The sequence below is a fragment of the Ictidomys tridecemlineatus genome, chromosome 2, assembly GCF_052094955.1.
Source record: "Ictidomys tridecemlineatus isolate mIctTri1 chromosome 2, mIctTri1.hap1, whole genome shotgun sequence".
Classification (NCBI taxonomy): Eukaryota; Metazoa; Chordata; class Mammalia; order Rodentia; family Sciuridae; genus Ictidomys; species Ictidomys tridecemlineatus.
In genome coordinates, this window is record NC_135478.1 from 143,092,552 (window position 1) to 143,109,979 (window position 17,428).

Genomic DNA, 17,428 nt, shown 5'->3' on the forward strand with positions numbered 1-17,428 from the left:
CGCGCGGAGGCGGGGGCCTTACGGCCTGGGCTGGGACACCGGCCCCCGGCTCCCGGCTGGAGGGTCGCGGGACGGCGGGAGGGGGCGCTGCGATCTTGGCCGCGGCCTCCACCCGAGCCGCGTGTGGGAGTTGCGATGTCTTCCCGGCCGGGGCGCGACGACGCGGGGGCGCGGGGCGTGCGGCGGCAGCGGGAGCCGGCGGAGCAGGAGCTGCAGCGGCGCCGGGAGCAGAAGCGGCGGCGACACGACGCGCAGCAGCTGCAGCAGCTCAAACACCTAGAGTCCTTGTGAGTCTGGGGGGCGCCGCCGCCCCTCACGGGGAGGGGGCTGCGCGCCAGGCCGGGCCCGGGCGGTCCCTGCCCTCTGGGCCGCGGCGGGAGCCGGGAATCCGGCGACACGGGCCGGCGCCTCAGGCCCCTCCTTTGCGCGAAGAGTGGCGGCCCCGGTGCCCGCGAGCTTAGCCTAGTTCTGGGAGCGGCAGACCCGGGCCCTGGAGGCACCTCCCGCACACATGGAGGGCGGTGTCGGCTCCGGGGAGGCCGTGCGCGTGTCCCCGCCGCCGCCAGGAGGAGCCACGTCTCGGGGACGCGGGCGGCGTGGTGGACCGAGTGACGAACACGCCCCGCCTGGCACTTTGGGGCCTGTGGTTCCTCGTTTCCCTTTGATGGCCCACCGCGAAGGGGCGACCCCCGACCCTTCATCCTCGGCCGTTAAGAGGGAAGAGGAGCCCCGGGCTTGTCGCTATAGGGAGGAGACTGGAGCCCCGAAGACTCGCCCAAGGGCTGGTCTTGAGCGTCCCGAGGCTGGTGGCAGGGTCGGCGAGTGTGGCGCCTCGGCAGTCCTTCGAGTCCGGTCCGGGTCCAGACTCCAGAGGCCTCCAGGAGTCCAGATGACCTGGAGAGCGCGGGCTGCAGAGGAGAGTCAAGTGGAATCTGAATCTGCCCTTCTAGGTTCTTTGAGTGGGCTCCACCACGTGGGCATAAAACAGTCTGAGAAGGGAAAAGCCATGTTAGAGACGCGAGAAAGAGCCAGGGAAGCCTGGAGGCTGAGGTTGGAGGATCTCAAGTTCCAGACTAGACAGAGCAACTTACCCTATCTCACAATAAAAAATAAAGGCAAAAGGGGGTGTAGTTCAGTGGTAAAGTGTCGCCCTAGGATTTTATCCCCAATACCGGGGGAGAGAAAAAAAAATGAAAAAACTCCGGGATTGGGTGTACCGCAATGTTAAGAGCACTTGTCTGTGAGCCTGAAGCTTTGGTTTCGCTCCCACGTGCTGCGTCAGGGAGCTGAGAGTTCTTTTTTGAGACAGCATTTTCATATGTTGCTCTCCGAAGCAATCCTCCTGCCTTAGGCTCAGCAATAGCTTTACTACAGGTGTATACCACCACTTCTAAATGTTTGAATATTGCCTTTTTGTGGACATTCTCTTATTTTGTCAATAGTATATCCAACTGAATTTTAAGGATTACTCATTAATTTTCTTTTTTTCCTTTTATGATTTTCTTCTACCTTATCGCCTGTATCTTCTCTGCGTTTCTCTCTCTCTCTCTCTCTCTCTCTCTCTCTCTCTCTCTCTCTCTCTGCATTGAACCCAGGAACACTCTACCACTGTGCTACATTCCCAGCCCTTTTTACCTTTTTTCTTTTGAGACAGTTCTTCCTGAGTTGCACAGGCTCTAAGTTGATCTGCAACTTGTGATCCTCCTTGCCTCAGCTTCCCTAGTAGCTGCAGTTACACGCATGTACCATCATTCCTTGCTCTTGGCATTTTCTTTTAGTGTTTTTCAGGTAGAGGTTTAATTCTCATATGTAGGGATCCTGGGGTCTCCCTCATATTTTAGAGTGAAGCTCCATAATGCCATTTGGAAGGGGGCTGAGAAGGAGAGAAATAAAGCAAAGGTCCTAAATTGATGACTAGTGAGTTTCCCTGTAGAGAAACCAAACTATAATCTCCCCTTCTTATGGAGAAACCCCCACATTTCAGTAAATGGAGCTTTTTCCTGGGACCCATTTGTTTCAAAGACTAAACTAACAACTTTATGTCTCAATGCCAGAGATGTGCCTGGCTGCCAGTGTTCTGGGACAGGGGACAGAGTAGAGCATTGCAGAGTTCACACTAAGACTCAACAGGTTTTCCAAGTGCTCAGCCCCATTCTCAGATCTCCAGTATTCCTATGCAGCTTGGCCTCTCCAGTTTTTTCTCAGAGGATTCAGCCTGCAGTTTCTTTTAAGGGTTGGGCAGTTAGATCTCCTGGGGCAGTAAAGAAAGATAACACTGGAGGCTTCAGCCACTCCCTTCCAGCTCCCATCTTCCAAATGTTGTAACAGTAGCTAATTAGACATTTTCCATGGTCTTACCAATTTTTTCTTATAATTCTTCTCTGCCCTTTTTCTCCTCCCATGTTTTCTTTGTGGATGCTTACTTATTGTTTTACTGGAATTTTAAGGGGGTTTAGGGAGGGAAAGTAGATAAGCAAGTTGGTCAGGCCCCATGTTATTTTATTTCCAAGTTGTTTTTACTGGTGGATTGTAGTTGTACATAAAGATGGAATTTGTTAGCCAGGCACAGTGACACATACCTGTAATCCCAGGGGCTTGAGAGGCTTAGGCAGGAGAATTGTGAGTTCAAAGCCAGCCTCAGCAATTTAGCGAGGCCCTAAGCAACCCAGTGACACCCTGTCTCTAAATACAAAATAGGGCTGGGGATGTGGCTCAGTGGTCTGGTGCCCCTGAGTTCAATCCCCAGTACCCCAGGGGGAAAAAAAAAAAAAAAGATAGGATTTGTTGTTACAAATACATGCACACAATATAACAAGGTAATTTGTAGGCCTCATTTTAATGGGATATCTCATAGTGGGGTTTTTAAAATATATTTTTAAGTTGTAGATGGACACAATACCTTCTTTTTTTTTTTTTTTTAATTTCATGTGGTGCTGAGGATCGAACCCAGTGCCTCAGATGTGCTAGGCAAGTGTTCTACCACTGAGCTACACCCCCAGCCCTCATAGTGTTTTTTTATAAAATTCAAGACCTTTTTCTTTGTGATGATTCCTCTTTAGGTCTCCCTACTCCACTCTAGCCTTACTCTACATTCTTACATTTGATCTTACTTTTTTGCCTTTTTTTCATACCTGCCAGGTTTTATAAGGCATCTGTTTTCACCCAGTTTCCAACTCTGTAGGAAATAGCTACAGATACAACTGGGTGCAATGGAATATGTTTTTCAGGGAGGACCCCTCTAAAAGAAATCATATTCCACAAACAGTATTTTAAAATACCTGGCAAAATAAGGATTTCTCCCCACATACTGCCTTGGAATATGTGGGGAGAAAATTAAATTTACCTTCTGTTATCTAAATTTAATCTTCCCCTAAGAGCAACTTACTAGATTCTAAATAATTTAATAGTAAGTTTTCTTTACAAATCATGCAAGATAATGGACTCTTTTTTTTAAAGAACTGACTTCAAAGATAACAAAGATCTTTCACAGTCAGAAGCCATAATGTACGATAAGCTCATGTGTAGTTGGACACAATAACATTATTTTACTTATTTATTTATTTTTATGTGGTGCTGAGGATTGAACCCAGGGCCTTGCGCATGCTAGGCGAGCGCTGTAACGCTGAGCCACAACCCCAGCCCATTCCCAACCCTTTTTATTTTGAGACAGGGTCTCATTTTTGCCAGACTGCCCTTGAACTTGCTATCCTCCTGCCTCTTGAGTCACTAGGATTACAGGCATACACCAGTGCACACAAACTCTTTTAGGTTTCTATGCATAAAGCATAGCATTAATATTTCTGGTTAGTGGCTTCAGATGGACTGTATCATTTTCCCATTTTATATAGGTTTCTATTCTTGCTTATCACACACCACAATTTTCCATTAGAAATTATTAAGTATTTGCTATAGAAAAACATTGTACTATACATAAACAGCTAATTCTTATACCTAGTTATTTACTATGTATTCTTCAGAGGCTAAGTCGTCCTCTACCCCTTAGCAAAGCTCTGGATAAATGATGGTGAGGGTTTGATCAACTCCCGAATTTCTGGGGTTATAGGCATGTGCCACAGTGCCCAGCTTCCTGGTGTGTTTTGTCCCCAACCAGTGACAAACATAATACTGAATAATTCTTGGATTCCAGCTGCACATATACTAAGAGTCCTGTACAGGTGGGGCTTGACATGGAGCTGGCATGTGGGTACTGGGCAACAGCTTTGGAACTACCTAGCTGCTTCACTCTGACTGGCCATGTGCCTAAACCTTCAACACCTGAGCCTCATAGGACATTTCAGATTCAAATTATAACACCACCAAACCAGTAAATGTTCAAAGACCTACACCCACTCATGTGGTCTGTCAGTTTTTATACATGGGGAAAAAAATGACAGGAAAAACCACTTGATTGGTTATAGGTTGACATTAGCCTTAGATGAACATGTTTTGGGAGTTTGTACTCTGTGATTAGCTGAAATCTTGGATGCTTTGATTGGCTAAGAATCAGCCACTTGTTTTTAGAATAAACTTTCAAGTTATGTTGCAGTTTGTTTACATATTAAGTTAGATTACAATTTACTCTGTACAGAGAGGGAGCTTTCAGCCAAATTTATTTTAACAGAACTCCAGATGTCATGAGGTCTGCATGTTATGTAAGCTACCACATATGTTGGCATATAATTGTAATATCACCTTAATATATTTTTAGCATCTGTAGAGTTGTTTTCATAGCTCCCTTTCCATTGATATTAATTTTTGAGTTTTTTCCTTTTTTCTTGATTAGACTTAAGATTCTTATCAACTTTTTAGCTTTATTATTTCTTTTCTATTTCATATATTTCTGCTTCTACTTAGTTTTTCCTTCCTGAAATTAATTTGAGTGTTTATCTCGCTTTTTTTTTTTGGTACAAGTACTTTAAGTTATAAGTGTTCATCTGAGTACTATTTCATTCCAGAGATTCTGATATTTTAAACTTTATTATCTCATAGTTCAAAGCACTTTTTATTTACTTTTCTTATGCTTTCTTCTTTGACCCATGAGATATTTATAAGTGTGCCATTTAATTTTGAAGTAGTTGAGACATGGAGGTGGGGTTCTATGTATATTAAGGGGATTGATTTCTAATGTAATAAATCATGCAGGAAACAGTCTGCATGATTTCAAATTTTTTAAATTTCAAAGCTTATTTTGAATATAGTCTATCCTTATTAATTTTCTACTTGTCATTTTTGTGTATAGTTCTCTATAAATAATAAATAGGTAAAGATGGCTGATAATGTTTTAAGCCTTCTATATCATTACTCCTTCCAGCAAAGTGCAGGGGTTTAAAATCTCCAAATATGATTGTGGATTTGTCTTTCTAGTTTTATAAATTTTTACTGCATGTATTTTGAAATTTTGTTATTAGGTATATACAAATTTAGGATTGTTATACTTTCTTGAAGAATTTATCCCTATTATGGTTATGAAATATTCCCCCTTTATCTCTGAATATCTTTTTCTTGAAATTTTATATTCAGGTCTACTTCAGATTTCTCATGCTTACTTTCCTCATTTTTTGCTTTTACCCTATTGGTGTATTGGTATTTAAAGTGAGACATATGTATAGAGCATATGGTTATTGCTTGATTTTTACAGATGTTGAATATTTATATCTTTTTTTTTTAGTTGTAGTTGGATACAATGCCTTTATTTTATTTATATATTTATTTTTTATGTGGTGCTGAGGATCGAACCCAGTACCTCGCACTTGCTAGGTGAGTGCTCTACTATTGAGCCACAACCCCAGCCCCAAATACTTATATCTTTTAGATTACAATATCTACTTCATTTATACTTAATTATTGATATTATTTTTTAAAAACTTGACATGAAAGTCAAGTTAGTGGAAAATTGGGTAAATGATAGGTTTGATGATAGAATGTTTCTAGAAAACAGGTTGATAGTTCTGCTGTCAGGCTCAGAGAAGATTGTTGGAATGGTTTTGTTATAGTTGTTCATTCTCTCATTTATCATATGTACACAGTAGCAGATTTATTTTCTTGTTTGTTAACACTTTATTTTGCAAATAAAAATTCTGTCATCAAAAAATAAAAACAACAACAAAATAGATGTCATGAGGTCTGAGTAATTGTCCCAGTTCTACCTCTTAAGTGTATAGATCATCTTTACCACTGGGATACGAGGTCAAAGCCTATGGGTCAACCTCTATTTCTTTCTTTCTTTCTTTCTTTTTTTTTTTTCTTCTTTTTTTGGTACCAGGGAATGAACTCAGGGTCTTCATTCAGTGAGCCACATCCCCAGCCCAATTTTGTATTTTATTTAGAGACAGGGTCTCACTGAGTTATTTAGTGCCTTGCCATTGCCATGGCTGGTTTTGAACTCGTGATCCTCCTGTCTCAGCCTCCAGATCTGCTGGAATTACAAGAATGCGCCACCTCACCAGGCACCCTCTGCTTATTCTGAGGCTCTAACAAAATATATTAAAGAAAAATAAGACATTTAATTTTTTTCTTTAGTTGTTTATGGACCTTTACTTTTATTCATTTATTTATATGTGGTGCTGAGAATCAAACCCAGTGCCTCATGCACCGAGGCAAGTGCTCTACCACTGAGCCATAATCCCAGCCCAAGACATATTTTATGAGGCTTGGAGAAGATGGGGGTAGACTTGTCTAAAAGCTGATATACTCACTCCACAGCCAGAAGTGAAACAAAGTTTTCTAAATCATAGGCCAGAAAGGTCATAGCCCAGCAAGGGTCATCTGTGGAAAGTTCACTACATGTGTAAATGTATATAGAATGAAAAATAAAGGTCCCTCCTATCTATACATAGTCATATATAATGTCCCTTTTCCTATACCAAGTACACTGTTTTGCACGTATTACTTTGTAGACCAAACTATTATGGAGATGATTATCCTATTATCAGTATCTAGTTTACTCTTTTAACATTTTTTAGTGTTTTTCTGATGATCAGATGTAATATTTCTGTTATGGAAACAGAAAATCATCACTCCAGCTTTCACTACTTGTTCAGCAGTTTGGGGGCTCCCACATTTCCAACTTTATCTAGAGTCTAGATATACTCTTAAGGCAGCCTCAGTGCCCTGATAGACCTCTTTCAGTAAAATATTCCACGTGGAGGCATTGAAGAGACCTGAGTCATACCGTAGTTTTGCCTTCTTTCTTCCCTTTTTATATATTTTTTTGGTCCATTAGGCATTCGTGACTAAACACTAACACCCACGCAGTGTTTGATAGCGTGTGTTTATGTGTCATTACTTAAAAATGAACACGAGCATATGGTGCTGATTTTCTACATAGAATCTAGCAGCCTTTTCAGGCTGTTTCAGCAGAATGGTGAAAAGTGAAAATGAACCAGGAGCCCAGGCCCAGTTTATAGCCTTAAGACCCTGGTGGTCCCAGAGCTTGTTGGTGAATAGAAAGAAGGCCCCACAGTAGACTGATACAGCAGTGATGGTCCTGACTGTACCCCATGGATGGGGCACCGAGCAGTGGTCCTGCAGGCTGAGTTCAGGGTGGTTAGTATAGGAATGGAAGAGCTGTCAGAGCTGAGAAGTTGCCCCTGATGGCCGTGTTGTGGGGTAGGTAGAAGCCAGGGCAAAGGGGCCTCTGGGACAGAGGCCCTAACTGTGCTGGAATACGTGATTGCCTTCCCCCCAAGAGCCCGTTCCTTGTTGAGTAGTGGGTGTTATCCTGGGTAGGCAACCTGACAAAACCACCATTATGTTCTGGAACCAGACTACCCCATAGTCTTCCTACTTCACGTTCTTTCTACAATCTCTTTCTCTTTTTCCAAAATAAAATCATTACGGTGGGATAAGTTATTATTTCAGTGAATTTAAGATGTAGTTCTCTGCAGGATCACTTTATTTACATGGGATCTTTAGTGCTGAACATATTTTATTAACTGATATAGAAACAATATGATTTTAAGTTTTTACTACAAATATCCTTTTATTCTGACCTGGCAGCTACCTGTAGCTCAGTGAAGTGTTATGCTCCTATTAATGTGGTTAATGAAGTTTTGCTTCTTGTTTTTTCTTTTTTAGCTATGAAAAACCTCCTCCTGGGCTTATTAAGGTTAGTGTGAACTTTTTACTCTGGTTATTCTGTGAAACATACTTAACACACTCAATAACTTGTTATGAAAAAATGTCTATAGGTTTTAAATCTCCTTTTATGAAAATAACTGTTTCTTCCCTGCAGATGCCAGACAGGTCCTAATTTGGGGCCTTGCGTCTCTGTGGAAATTTCATCAAATGTGTTACCTTCTCTAGAGAATCAGCCAGGCGCAGCACGTGTGTGTGCAGGTGTGTGTGTGTGTGTGTGTGTGTGTGTGTGTGTGTGTTCGTGTGTTCGTTTGTTCGTATGTGTTTGTTTCTGGGTTATAGCTCCCCTTCTCTCACTGGTTGCCTCTCCTTAAAGCACTGCTGCTTCATTTTCCTTGCCTACCTTACCTGGCCAGCTCCTCAGTACACCCCATGCTGGGGTCTTGAATATCTTCAGCTCAAAGAGCAGCCTCTCAGGAGACCTCAGATCATATCTACTCTAGCCTCCCTGAACAGGGACCCATCTCCCAGCTCCCTGGCCACCCTGTCGGTGTTTCTCTGTATGAGTGAGACTAGAGTAGTAGGTGAAGCCAAAAGACCTCTTGTGATTGATAACTTTCTTTTTTTAGGTTGGAAGGGTACTAGATTGAACTCAGGAGTACTCTCTTGACCACTGAACTATATCCACTGACCTTTTTATTTTTCATTTTGGTCTCACTAAGTTGTTCAGGCTGGCTTTGAATTTGTAATCTCCTGCCTCAGCCTCTTAGGTAGCTGGGATTAGGGATCACAAATGTGCACTGCTGTGTTGGGCCATAATGAACTGTTCTAATATAAAATACTATCCTATTATTACAGAAAACCTGGTTTACTTTTTTTTTTGGTGGTGGGGGTGGTGGTGCTGGCGTTAGAACCCAGGCCTTATACATGCTAGGCACTCTACCATAGAGCTGCATACTTCCCCCACTTCAGTTTTATGCCTTGCCTGATTCCACACATTTTGAGGGAATGAAACCTTTTTTTGATCTTTGCATCTAATTTACATCAGAATGTGTCACTCATAAATCATTCCTGTGTGAAGGACATACTTGTGCTTTCCTATAACTTTCCTGCAGTAAAATTTGGTTTTGTTTTATGCAGAAAGTTGTTTTTTTTGGTGTAGTTCTTCTCCTACATTGATTTCCTGTTTCTCCTACTGTAATGGCAACCCCTCCTCCACAGAAAAATCTTAATTAAGCTTCTCCAGAGACCTTCACCATAATTGTTCTTAGACTGTCAACAAAACTTCTGCAAAAGGATTTTCAGGGGGCTGGGACTGTGGCTCAGTGGTAGACTGAGTTTGATCCCCGGCAACTCATAAAAATAAAAACAAACAAAATAAAGGTATTGTGTCCATCTACAACTAAAAAGAAATTTTTTTTTTTTTTAATTTTCAGGTGGGGGGTACACTTGCAGAAGCAGAGTTGATAAGTAAGACTAACCCAAGGCCTTCACAGAGGTGTTTGCTTTGGCTGGAAAGCCAGCTGACAAGAAATGGGGAGGGAAACTCTCCCTTTCCCAGGCACTGATTTTCAAAGAGTGTCCTTGACCTGAATTGGTTGCCCAAAAAAAAAAAAAAAAACTATTGTATGGAATTCTGCAGATTATGAGTCTCTGAGCCTGTCCCCCTACACACTGGGTATAAAGTTCTAAGACTTTCTGAACTCTGGGTTCAGAGGGATTGATGGACTATGGCGAAAGCCCCCCTTTTGAATCTGGCTGCAGCCAATAAACCTGCTTCCTGCTAATTCCTCAGTGTCCAGTCTCATCTGTCCCATCTATCAGGTATAATTTGTCTTTCTTTCTTGTTCATGGGGATGATTGAAGATGACATTGGGACCGACTGCGGAAGAGAAAGCAAGGAAATATTGGGTTTCTAGGAAGGAGGAACAAAATTCTAATGCTTTGTTGCCATGTTGTTTACACACTTTTTCCTTCATTTAGGAAGATGAGACTAAGCCAGAAGACTGTATTCCTGATGTACCAGGCAATGAACATGCCAGGGAATTTCTGGCTCACGCGCCAACTAAAGGACTTTGGATGCCACTGGGGAAAGAAGTCAAAGTTATGCAGTGTGAGTGTAGAAGCGTTTAAATAACACTCTCATAATATGCAAGTTACATACTACAGTGTACAAAGTATGCAACAGCCTTAGGCTGTAATGTTAAACAACTGCAAGTGATTATTTTCAACAAAAGATCTGGGGATCAGGCTTTTCCTATAAAGTGAAAGACATGACCAAATAACAATACTTTGTATAGATTGTTCCCTTCCCAGGCAACTATGAGAAAAGTTCAAATAGTGACAGTGATCTCAGTAATAGTCTTTTGAGGGGCACAAAACCAATCTGATCCCTGGATGTTGGCATTGTTGCTGATTTTTACAAAACTAGAAAAGAATGAACATTGGGAGTAGGCCCACTTCAAATACTAGAAATCTATTATTCTCACTGTGGTTCTGTAGTTTCCTTAAAATGATGTTTATCTGATTGGGGCAAGCCTTTGATTAACTTACAGAGTTTATAAAATTGTTGTGGTCCAATTTGTAACTATATTTTCATTACTTTTAAGAAGGAACAGATTGCTTGAGAGACCTCCTGGTACATTACCGTGTAAACAAATTTCCTTAGTTGTCATGTTTGTGGAATCTCAGGAAGGGAATACTCAGATGAGTATTTGTCATCACCCAGATGTTTATAGCTTTTTAAAAAATTTAATTTAATCAATTTATTTATTTTAAAGAAAGAGAGAGAGAGAATTTTTAATATTTATTTTTTAGTTTTTGGCGGACACAACATGTTTGTTTGTATGTGGTACGGAGAATCGAACCTGGGCCGCACGCATGCCAGGCGAGCTTGCTATCACTTGAGCCACATCCCCAGCCCAATTTATTTTCTTAATATATTTTTTTTAGTTGTAGTTGGACACAAAACCTTTATTTTATTTATTTATTTTTATGTGGTGCTGAGGATCAAATTCAGTGCCTTGAACATGCTAGGAGAGCATTCTACCATTGAGCCACAAACCCAGCCCCTATAGCTTTTTTTAAAAAAGCTTAAATACCACTTCTCTGTGTAATGAGGTGGGTTAGTTGTATTTCACATATATTTTTTTAATTGAGAAGTTAATGAAGCATAAGCTTTAGTTGCCCTGACTTTTATTTTAAAAGGCCTATCAGGACTTCTTTAATGTTTGTGTGGTTATATGATGTTGTTTAATTTTCCAAGGGAAGATATTTTTGCATTTGTTTCCTAAACAGCCCTTCTAATCCCCCCCCCTTCCTCCTCACAGTGATACAAGGTTCAGGTCTCACAAAACTTAGATCCATCCCAGATGGGAAAAAAGGTGCACGCGCACACACACAAGCACATACATGTACACACTTTCATTATATTCACTGATTCTGGTGTTAACTGTAAAGTTTTCTCACCCTTTGATTTGTCTGCAAATCAACAATTCTTTTTTTTTTGTTTTGTTACTGTGGATTGAATGTAGGGGTGTTTTACCACTAAGCTATATTCCCAGTCTCACGAGTCACTGGGATTTCAGGCAAGAACCACTGTGCCTAGAAAGCAATTAATCTTGTAAAATTCAGATTATTTATTAGTATTTTTGAGGGGAGGATAGTCTGCATTACTAACAGTCTCCTTGTGTTGTCCAGTTTGCTGTAAATCACACTTGGTATTTCAAGGATTCCTTTAATTCTAAAAGAATTTTGAATTAAAATGGTAGACATCTACATGTTAACCTAGATCCATGGCATTTCACAGCCCCTCAGTTTTACTATACAGAAGGCAATTGGTTTAAATGAAGTTAGTCCTTTCCATACATCAAAGATAAACACAGGGACAGTTCAGAGGCCATCCATGATGAGCTCCCAAAATTGATTCTTTTTAATGTTTTCCTGAATCCAACCCTCAAATAAAAATAAAAGGGAAATCTCTTCCTCTTTGACTGTTTTCCATAGTTGCCAGCTTGAAGGAAATTTGGCTAATCTCACCCATGATCTCCTTTCCTGCTTCCTGACTTCCTTGGTTGATACCCAAGCACAGACTCTGACTTATGTCACTATTCCCATACAGTTTCATGATTTGCCTCATATCCAGATGGATCTGAGAGGATAAAACAGGTCAGAGAAGTCTCTCCGTTCCTGCTTTACTCACCATTTCATCTTCTCTTTAGATCTCAATATATGATGTCAAGTTCATAATCACTGAAATTCCTTGAAGATGTGTTTTCCTGTGTTGCCTTGACACATGTTATATATTGCCTTATGTCTCCTCCTTATGTTTTGCTACCTTTAATAAAGGGCCTCTTTAAATGGGACAGTTTCCCTGTTCTGCAGGGAAAGTCACACTAGGGTTGTAATGGCATTAACATTTTTTAAGAGAACTGTGATTTTATAAATAAGAATCAGCTGGACATGAAGGCACACACCTGTAATTCCAGGGATTTGGGGGCTGAGGCAGGAGGATCACAAGTTCAAGACCAGGCTCAGCAATTTAGCAAAGCCCTAAGCAGCTTAACAAGACCCTGTCTCAAAATTAAAAGGGGTGGGAATGTGTCTCAGTGGTTAAATACCCCTGGATTTAATCCCTGGTATGTATGAATAAATAATTAAATAAGAAAGAATGAATCAGAGCCACTTGATAAATGATGAATGGAAAAGATTTGCTGTAAAAAATAGAGTGAAGTATATAAAAATAAATTTTCCTTTTATGGTTCTTTTGCATTGGATTGCTTTGAAAATACTTGATGATGGAATATTTATTTCTAAAGCTTATTATTAAGATTCAAGGATGTCTGTGAAAGCAATTAGTTTACCTCTGTTTTCTCTGATCTTCCATTCACAGTTTACTGACTACCTTTGCTTTTAGAATGGGAGTCTAATTAAGAAAAACTTTAATATAATCTGGATGAAGTGGAGCTGTTATCTTACAGAAATATTTCCCTTTTTCTTTTTAGGTTGGCGATGCAAACGGTATGGTCACCGAACGGGTGACAAAGAATGCCCTTTTTTTATCAAAGGCAACCAGAAGTTAGAACAGTTCAGAGTAGTAAGTAAAACCCCAGTATCAATTCACATTTATCACACTATCAATGAGCCAGGTAGTCACCAGTGAAATGAATATTCATATAAAATAATTCCCCAGAAACATTTTTTCCAGAGCATTTCATATTAAGTTCTGTGTTAAATTGCATTTGTGTGACAGATTAGTTCTTTTTTGAGAGGGTGGGTGCAGGAGATCAAACCCAGGGCCTAGTGCATAGTAGGCATTTGCCTCACCACTGTGCTCTACCCCTAGCCCCAGATTCAGTTCTTAAACAAACAAAAAACAACAGACAACTATTTTAAAATGTTGTTTGCTGCCAAGTTTGATAATGCACACCTGTAATCCCAGTGACTCAGGAGACTGAGGCAGGAGGATCAGAAGTTCAAAGTCAACCTCAGCAATTTAGCAAGACCCTGTCTCAAAATAAAACATAAAAAAACGGCTGAGGATGTGGCTCAGTGGTTACATGCCACTGGGTCCACTCCCTGCTGTGCCCCACCCTCCAAAAATAAGCAAATAACACCTAATTCTTTTTCCTTTTTTTTTTTTTTTTTTGGTACAGGGGATTAAACCTAGGGCACTTAACCACTGAGCCACATCCCCAGCCCTTTTTATTTTGAGACAGAGTTTCACTAAGTTGCTGAGGCTGGCTTTGAACTTGTGATGCTCCTTCCTCAAATTCTCGAGTCACTGAAATTACAGGGGTGTGCCACCATAATTCTTTTTCTTAAGTAGTCATTATCTATTCAAATCCCCCATTTTTAGTTATATAAAAGGTAAGTTTTAGGGCTGGGAATATAGCTCAGTTGTAGAGTGCTTGCCTTGCATGCAGAAGGCCCTGGGTTCAATCCCAGAACCACCAAAAAAAAAAAAAAAAATCGGATTTTACCCAGATGTAGTGGTATAACCCTATAATTCCAGTGAATCTGGAGGTTGAGGCAGGAGGATTGTATGTTTGAGGCCAATCTCAGCAACTCAGTGAGATCCTATCTCTAAACAAAAAATACAAAGGGCTGGGAATATATAGCTCAGTGGTAGAACACCCCTGGGTTCAATTCCTCTTACCATTAAAAAAAAAAAAAAATCATGTAAAAACGAGTTTTTGTTTAAAGATATCTTTTAATTAAGCTAGAAGTGTGTGTATATTTCCTCACTAGATCTATTATTTCCTTGCTTTATTTTAACAGAATCACCTTCTAGAGGTGATAACTCATTGTTCAGTAACTGCTCCTGCCAAGTGGTGAAGGTACTGGGGTTGTCAGCATATATCAAAATGGGGTCAACAGATGTGGCTCAGCAGTAGAGACTTCACCTCGAATGGACGGGGCCCTGGGTTCGATCCTCAGCACTATATAAAAATAAATAAACGAAATAGGGATGTTGTGTTCAACTACAACTAAAAAATATATATATATATATTTTTTGAAAAGTGCGAAGGATGTAGCTCAGAGATTTGATCTCTAGTACCCGTCACCCAAAGAAGGTGAAAAAATAAAGTATATTTAAGTACTTGAAGCTGATTTAAATTATCTATATAAGAATATATTTGCCTTAAAAGAAAATAGGAACCTTACAGTAGGATTTTTACCACCAGATCCAATCTAGTCTCTCTTTCCAAAGGAGGTCTGCAGCAAGTAGTTTGACGCATGTATTTTCAGACTCAGTTGGTGATATGTAACATGCATTTTTATGTTACTTATGTATGTATGTACTTACTTATTTTGCTGCAGGGCCTCATGACTCTAAGGCAAGCACTCTACCAGTCCTTTTTTTTTTTTTTTTTTTTTCCATTTTATTTTGATACAGGGTCTAGCTAAGTTGCCTAGGCTGGCCTCCCACATGACATCCTCCTTCCTTAGCCTCCTAAAATGTTGAGATTACAGGCATGTGCCAGTATGCCCAGCATTTTTAACTTACAAATTACATTTTTTTTAAATAGTGCTAGAGATTGAATCTATGGCCTTGTGCATGCAAGGCAAACACTCCACCAACTGAGCTGTATCCCCAGCCTCTAAATTACACAGTTTTAACATTATTATTACAATCATTTTGTAACTCATTTATTTTACCTAATATTATCTCTTAGTCATCTATCCATGTAGACCAAAGAGAATCACCTCAATATTTCTCAATTTGAGTGCTGTTTTATTATACCTCAATATTTTTCAATTTGAGTACTGTTTTATCATACAAAGACCATGCCACTGCTTATGGAGTTATTTCCTGATGGATAATATGGATAATATTTAGTTATTTCCTGTATTTTTCTAACGGAGAAATTCTTCTTGTAGCCTTAATGAATTTACAATGATCTGACTGTTTTTTGTTTTTTGTTTTTGTACTGGGGATTGAACCCAGGAATGCTTTATGACTGAGCTACATCCCTAGTCTTCTCTACTTTTTATTTAGAGATATGTTCTTGCTAAGTTCCTGAGGCTGACCTTGAACTGGTAATCTTCCTGAGTCTCTGGGATTACGGGCCTGTGCTGTGCTACTGCACCTGGTGTGATGATTCTTAAAAAGGATTAGTACAGCTGAGCACAGTGACACACACCTGTAATCCCAGCAGCTCAGGAGGCTGAAACAGTAGGAGCTCGAGTTCAAAGCCAGTCTCAGCAACTTAGCAAGTCCCTAAACAACTCAGTTAGACCCTGTCTCAAAACAAAATACAGAAAAAAGGGCTGGGGACACAGCTCAGTGGTTAAGTGCCCCTGGGTTCAATTCCCAGTAACAAAACAAAAAAAGACTAGAACAGCCTCAGCCTTGAGTAGCTGGGAAAATAAGTGCATGACACTACTTTTAGCTTCACATACAAACCAAGACAAATTATAAAGGTGATGTCTTGGTAGATGGGGTATGAGTCTTAGTAAGAGGCTTTTTATTATATAATCTATTGTGTTTTCTGGTTTTTGAATCATGTGAGTATACAACATATTCAAAAACTAAATTTAAAAGTAAATACTGGGTTCTAGTAAAAAAATGGATTAGAACATGTTAAACAAAGCTATATCAAACAATTTTTTTAATTGGTTTCAATTACACAATTAAAAAATTTAAAAAATATTTTAAAAATATTTTTTTAATTGTATATGGACACAGTACCTTTATTTATTTTTATCTGGTGCTGAGGATGGAACCCAGTGCTTCACACGTGTGAGGCGAGGGCTCTACTACTGAACCACAACCCCAGCCTGGGACTTAATTTTTATTTAACTAATAGTCCACAAAGCCTAACCAGACTTTAATCTTCTCTGACCCTTAAGGCACATGAAGATCCCATGTATGACATCATTCGAGAGAATAAAAGACATGAAAAGGATGTGAGGTGAGGTCATCCTGATGAAAATAACAACTTATTAAGTCTTAAATTGATTAGCATTGGAAACAGCCATTCTGATAACAGGGGGATGGTATTTTAACTGAGTGACTGGAGGGCAGATGTTTTAATCAGCTTTTTCCTGCTGTGATTAAAGGATCTGACCAGCACAATTCTAGAGGAGAAAAGGTTTATTAGAAGGCTTTCAGTTTCAGAGGTTTAGTCCATAGAAGGCTGACTCAGTTCCTCGGGACTTGAAGACAGCTGAACATCATGGCAGAAGAGTGTGGCAGAGGGAAACAGCTTACATGAGATCAGGAAGCAGAGAGAGAGAGACTCTACTTGCCAGATACAAATATATACCCCAAAACCAGGCCCCAATTCCCATCTCCTCCAGCCACACTCTACCACTTCAGTTAATTCCTATGAGGATTAATTCACTGATTGGGTTAAAACTCTTAAAACTCTATCATTTTTCTCCTCTAAGCCTTCTTGCATTGTCTCATATGTTAGCTTTTCTCCCATCCAAACCATAACTGCAGGAGTCACTGCTGAAAAGGCCAGTGTAGAGGAAACCAGCAGATAAGCTTCCTCTTGGCCCAGTACAGTCACACAACTGGAGGTGATGTTGGCAATCCACACTGTGGTGTCTACACATAGTGTGCAATTGACCATTCCATGTCATTTAGTTTATCTTCAATGTCATTGAGGATCTGAGGTGTTAAAATGTATTCTTAGCCACGATTAAAGAGAGTGTTAAAAAAAAAAAAAAGAAGAGGGTTTGTTTTCAAATTAGTTGCATTGAATTAGTGCTCAAGGAGTTGATTATTATGAAATTGGGGGAAAGGTTAAGTGTGCATCAGTTAGAAGTTAAAATTTTAAGGACTATTGGAACCTGTAGAAATATTTAAGACAATGGAAAGATAAGTATTATTTTTTAGTGA

The 17,428-nt window shown here is 40.1% G+C and overlaps 1 protein-coding gene across 9 annotated transcripts in view; it reads left to right on the forward strand.

The window, feature by feature from the left end:
• The window catches only part of Rp9 (RP9 pre-mRNA splicing factor), a 40,563-nt gene continuing 23,135 nt past the window's right edge, over positions 1-17,428 (forward strand). For 8 of the 9 annotated variants that reach the window (XR_002483308.3, XR_013435064.1, XR_013435066.1 and 5 more), the window contains exons 1-5: positions 1-287; positions 8,077-8,107; positions 10,060-10,189; positions 13,080-13,171; positions 16,432-16,493. Coding sequence is in view for 2 of the 9 variants with exons in the window: in XM_005319179.5 (XP_005319236.1) it covers positions 136-287; positions 8,077-8,107; positions 10,060-10,189; positions 13,080-13,171; positions 16,432-16,493 (467 nt within the window). In the remaining 7 variants the exon portion in view is untranslated. The remainder of the gene's footprint in view (positions 288-8,076; positions 8,108-10,059; positions 10,190-13,079; positions 13,172-16,431; positions 16,494-17,428) is intronic. The other variant, XM_040291828.2, reaches the window with a different exon arrangement.